This window comes from Engraulis encrasicolus, chromosome 20 (assembly GCF_034702125.1).
Source record: "Engraulis encrasicolus isolate BLACKSEA-1 chromosome 20, IST_EnEncr_1.0, whole genome shotgun sequence".
Lineage (NCBI taxonomy): Eukaryota > Metazoa > Chordata > Actinopteri > Clupeiformes > Engraulidae > Engraulis > Engraulis encrasicolus.
This window is the reverse complement of record NC_085876.1, coordinates 32886562-32891878: the sequence shown is the minus strand read 5'-3', so window position 1 is coordinate 32891878 and position 5317 is coordinate 32886562. Positions and strand designations below refer to the sequence as shown.

The window sequence follows — 5317 nt, the reverse complement described above, 5'->3', positions numbered from 1 at the left end:
AGTGCATCTACTTCTGCCACCTGGACATCATCTGGGTCAACACTCCAAGGTAAAGCACCTTACAGATTGGACCAGTCATGTACATTTGTATTATTAATGTTCTCATAAAGCAATATCTTTTGAGATGCTCTACCAGCACCGATAGCAGTAATAAAGGTTCATCATTTGTATGAGAACATTGAACAACAGGTATTAAAATAGTTGTATACAGGGTTCTAAATTAACACCGACCAAGTGAGTGTAGGTTTGGCTTGTAATATTAACATCTACAAGCCTTTTTGGCTTAATTTAGGGCCCTGGTTGTATATATGTCAGCGTAGCAGCCACCTCATTATAGACGTCACAATAGCGGTCACCAGTGAGGTATTTGTCTAATGGCTGTCCTGTTCTCTCCTGCTCCTCTGCAGTAAGACTACCCCCTATGGCCTGGGAAGCCCTCTGTCGCGCCGTCGTCGCCGCTCCACCGGCCGTTGCGGGTGCCACAGCCCCAGTGACCACACCTGCAACAGCTTCTGTCACACCAGGTGAGTCCAGCCAGCGCAACCTCCATGCATGACACTCATACATACACTCGTACATGGACCATATACACACATATATACACACATGCACACACACACACACACATCTCACACCTTCTCTCTTTCTCTGTCTGTCTCTCACAATCTTTCTTTCTCCTTCTTTCTCTTCCTCTCCTCCTCATGTCTTCACCCTCTCACTCTCTTACCATCTCTTTCACTTTCTCTCTCCCTCTGTCTAGCTCTCTTTCTCTGTGATTCATTCAACTCACACACACACACGCACACATACACACACACACACACACTATCCTAGGCCTATCAGATGATAGCTGCGCATCTCTCTCTCTCTCTCTCTCTCTCTCTCTCTCTCTCTCTCTCTCTCTCTCTCTCTCTCTCTCTCTCTCTCTCTCTCTCGTCTCTTGTCTCGTTGTTGTCTCACATGCCAAGGCAAGTCGGCCGAGACGGACACAGATCAGGAGATCAGGGTTTAGTGATGAGATGAGCTGCTCCGGGCTCGGCTGAGCGGGGCTGAGTTCAGAGTGTGGAATTAGGTGTGATCTGGAACGCTGATAGTGTGCGGCTGACAGATGTCAGTGTCTCTGCGTAATGTGTTTGGCTCGCTGTCTCCCTCTCTCTCTGTCTTACTCACACACCTCTTGTGTCTCACCTCTCGAGTAGTAAAAGGGCATAGCATGACTCTTTTCTATCGTCAATGAGCCTCTGGAACAAAACTAAGTGGATAATTCGCTTGCACACACGCACGCACGCACACACACAAACACACACACACACACGCATCAGTAGGCCTATGAGTGAGGAGTGCTGCGGATGCCGTGTGGATCGTTGTTTATTGCGTCCCACCTCCGCTAGCAGCAAGACAGTGATGAGGGCAGATAAGAGGCACACCAGTTTGCCACAGAGAGTGTCTTGTGATCTTGCCACCACCACCACATACAGAGACAGAAAGAGACACACACACACACACAAACACACACACACACACACACACACACACACACACACACACACACACACACAAACACACACACCAGGAGCAGTGCAATTTTATGAGTCACACGGCTATATGCGGAAAGTTTTGTCATGTCTTCGGCTGCGATGTTTTGTTATGAGTGCACTGTGGTTGCGCTCGAAGCTCAAGGCTAAAGGATTAACCATTTAAAGTGAAAAGAAAATGCCAAGGGATACGTGCGCATGTTTTTGAAAAGAGCTGATAGCTTGCGTGGCTTACGCTAACAATGGAAAGTTAGGGTGTTTCCAGGAGTCGGAGAGGCTTGCGTGTAATTTGGTACTTCACTTTTGACATAACAGCGTGCCACTGATGCCTGTTACCTGAAAAGAACCCTACTGGTTAAAAGAAAATGTCTGCCGTGGGCCTATAGATGTGGGTTTTAACCTGCATTCATCTTCTCTCAACAGTTCGGAAAACCCTGCCCTTGTGATCGTCAGCCCAGAGGACCGGCATTCCGAGACAATGGGTTACCCTGACAACGACCTCCTGACCCTCCTCAGGTAAGAGCTGGAATTTTGACGTATGCAAATATACACACAGAGGCATGCATGTACTCTCTCTCTCTCTCTCTCTCTCCCCCCCCTCTCTCTCAATCATACACACACTTTTCATGCCCACTAGCAGCCTCCAACCAGACCCCCAGCAGCGTATTGCAAAAGCAGTTAAAATAACCCCCACAGAGTGCAGCAGCGACAATTAGCATACATTAGTGGGCGATAACCATCTAGCGCAATGCATTGGAACGGGCCTCTTACTCTGCTTATCTGCATGCCTGAGGAGGTTTACAATTGTGTGCCTAATGTGTGTAACTTTTTCTTTCCTTACAGGCAGGTGGTCAGTGCCAACCAGAGAGAGGCCGAGGAGCAGCAGTCCTCCTCCCCGCGGAGGAGAGGCTCTCGGCAGGGTCAGGGTGTCTGGCCCCAGGCCAGCTAGAGGGGGAAACCGCTGGAGACAACCAAGGGGTTGGAGCGAGCATCCGAACAAAAGACGTCCTCGTCAGGACAGACGCGAGAGGAAAGGAGAGGAGACTTGAGGCGGCAGCAAGGGAGGTTTTCCTTTCTCTGTTGCTCTCTCTGTGACAGCGGAGCCTTCAAGTACAGGCCTGGGCGTCTGCGTCTGTGTTTATGTTTACACACAGACAGATCTTCTGCAGAATAGGTGTGGAGGCTTATAGGCCTTCTGACAGCAGAAGGCTTAGAGAATCAACAAGAAGAAGAAATAAAAGAAGAATGAGAAGAAGAAAGAGAAGAAGGACTAAGCAAAATTCACTCTGCTCATGTAGCCTTGTCCATCGACATTTCGGAGGACCTGAGGAGAAACTGAAGGTTTCTCGATACTCAAGTGTTCTGATGCATCGACTACACTGCAGCAGAGTCTGACTCTGACCTTGCTTCTCTGATGGACAGTTCAGCACTGCATTGTTATGGCAGAATGCTGTCTTCGTCGTCACCAATGAGTTGACTGTTCTGACAACACCGAACTGGAATACTCGTTAGGAATATCATACCATACCATTATACCTTTGAAGATAGTTTACTGTATTAGCTGTATATCCAATGACAATGTATGTTCTTTTTTGCAGTCGCAATTATTTTTATTTGATTGTGCAAATATCCTCATAATCTATCGGAAGATGGTTCAAGCATACCGTGTCATATAGACATTTTATCTCTTGTGATTTATTTTTCTCTGAATCAGAGCAAACTTGGGTTTCATTTCATTTAGAGATGAAATTGACAGTGTCCAGTTGTCATTGTTCGCTTCTCAGGACTTTACTACAAAACACGTATCAATCCTTACCCTAAACAGACCAAGTCCATATTCAAAACATCTCTCCCCACATGGCTTTGCACAGTTGTTGCTGGACTTCACTTCACAAAAAGGGCTGATTCCACAACAACAATATTATCTTTTTCACTCAGCTTTAGTTCTACTATAATCAGGTTTGCTCCTATATTCACCTTTGCTAATCTGTGGTAGTAAAGATGTGCCGTTAAGTCGTAGTATAGAGGCAAAGGTTGAAATAGGAAAACATTGACCATGCCACAAAGAGTGTATTGTGAAAAAAAGCTGATAAAAACACAGCGCTGCAGCGCATGGGGAAGGAGTATGGAGGGCATATTTTCTTGGCACCATGTTTGCTTTGACTTAAATAATGAAGAAAGGCCTCCTATTATACTGTTATCTCCTCAACTTAGCCCTCTTTCCAGGTTTTCCTTTGGCACCGACCCGGCATCTTGGTGGTGGCGAGGTGGGAGCATTGGTGGCCTAAGCTACTGAATGTTTTGATTGTTTGGAACGCCAAAGCAACTTTGAATAGGCCCCTGGCGATGCCAAGAAAACGCTGTAATTGTTTTTTCCTATTGAAACAAACGACGGGCCCCAGGTCCTGTAAATTGCCCATTAGGAAAGAGGAGGGAGGGGGAAAAAAGCCTGGAATGTCACTGGAATGTGTTTGTGTCTGCCGGTCACCTCAGTGTATACGCACACGTCAAGGTGCGTGTTGAAAGATGGGCTGGCATCCCGCCGGCGTCTCAAATTCAAGTTCAGGGTCGCTGTGTTGTGTAAAGTTTTCAGTTGTGTTTTGTTTTATGACCTTATATTGTTTATTTATTTGTCGTCTTTTCATCAAATCAAGATGTATCAAAAATGCTGGATTGTTCTTCAGTTTTGAGTTTTCGTCATTGGGAGGACAACATTCTTTTTTGAGAATCTCAAGGATACTTGAATGTACACTCTTCAAAAGCCATGAACGAGTCTACTGAACAGATGTAGGTTTTTTTTGTCCAGTCTGCTGTCTTATTTATTTAACTTATTGGACTTCATATTATATGTTATATTTATATTTAAGAGAAACCATTCTATGTATGTATTTGAAATGACAAGGAAATAAATTATTATGAATAACTTCAAATCTTTCTGTCTCTCTGTGCATTGCTCTCTTACCGCTGAAACAGACAACATGACCTCTTACAATATGATGTTTAGTCAAGGAATTGTCCTACAGTTTCCTCTCCGGTCAACTAAAATTTAATTACATCAATTATGTGGGGGTAGCCTTGGCACAATGGTTAGGGAGTTGGACAGTAGATCACAGGGTTGTGGGTTCAATCCCCACACTCACCAATGCCTTACCAATGCCTCCATGGCTGAAGTACCCTTGAGCAAGGCACCTGACCCATCACTGCTCCAGGGACTGTAATATAAGTGCAATATAATTCAGAAGTTGGGAAGAAATAGGCCCATATTTATCCCATAGAAATGTCTTGATGTAAAACATGCTATAATGTCAAGCCTCTTATATAAACAAAATGTGATCTATCTCTATCCGACATCTGATACGTATTGCTATATCCTATTATATTTGTGCCCAGGACAAATTCCTTCCTTTATTTGACACCTGTTCAGTTTAGGCAGGAATTCTGGAATTCACAAAAACATTGCATAGCGTCTTGCCCAGGCAAATTCAGTCACTTGTCCATCAGAACATTTAGCAAAGGGAAATTCAGCATTGTTGCATGCATGGGTCTGGACACAAGCAAAGAATGCATGGTGCTTTTAATGCCAAGCAGCCACCGATGTTAGGTAGGTCCACCAGTTGTCCATCAGAAGATTTAGCTGAGGGGAAATACGTCATTTTAGTCTGGTGTAAACTAAAGCCTGGTATGAAACAATTGTTATTTAGACAATTGAACTGCACTTTGCTAGTTGAATTGAGGCATGCATACGCCTCTACTGTATAGTATGGAGGGACAGGGCACAATCG

The 5317-nt window shown here is 44.9% G+C and overlaps 1 protein-coding gene across 1 annotated transcript in view; it reads left to right on the top strand.

Moving 5' to 3' along the window:
• Window positions 1–4432, top strand: part of edn2 (endothelin 2) — a 5700-nt gene extending 1268 nt beyond the window's left edge. Inside the window, exons 2-5 of the mRNA XM_063184904.1 lie at window positions 1–49; window positions 408–524; window positions 1959–2051; window positions 2379–4432. The exon at window positions 1–49 is cut by the window's left edge and continues 117 nt beyond it. Coding sequence (XP_063040974.1) covers window positions 1–49; window positions 408–524; window positions 1959–2051; window positions 2379–2484 — 365 coding nt within the window. The 3' untranslated portion in view covers window positions 2485–4432. The remainder of the gene's footprint in view (window positions 50–407; window positions 525–1958; window positions 2052–2378) is intronic.
• The last annotated feature ends 885 nt before the right edge of the window (window positions 4433–5317 follow it).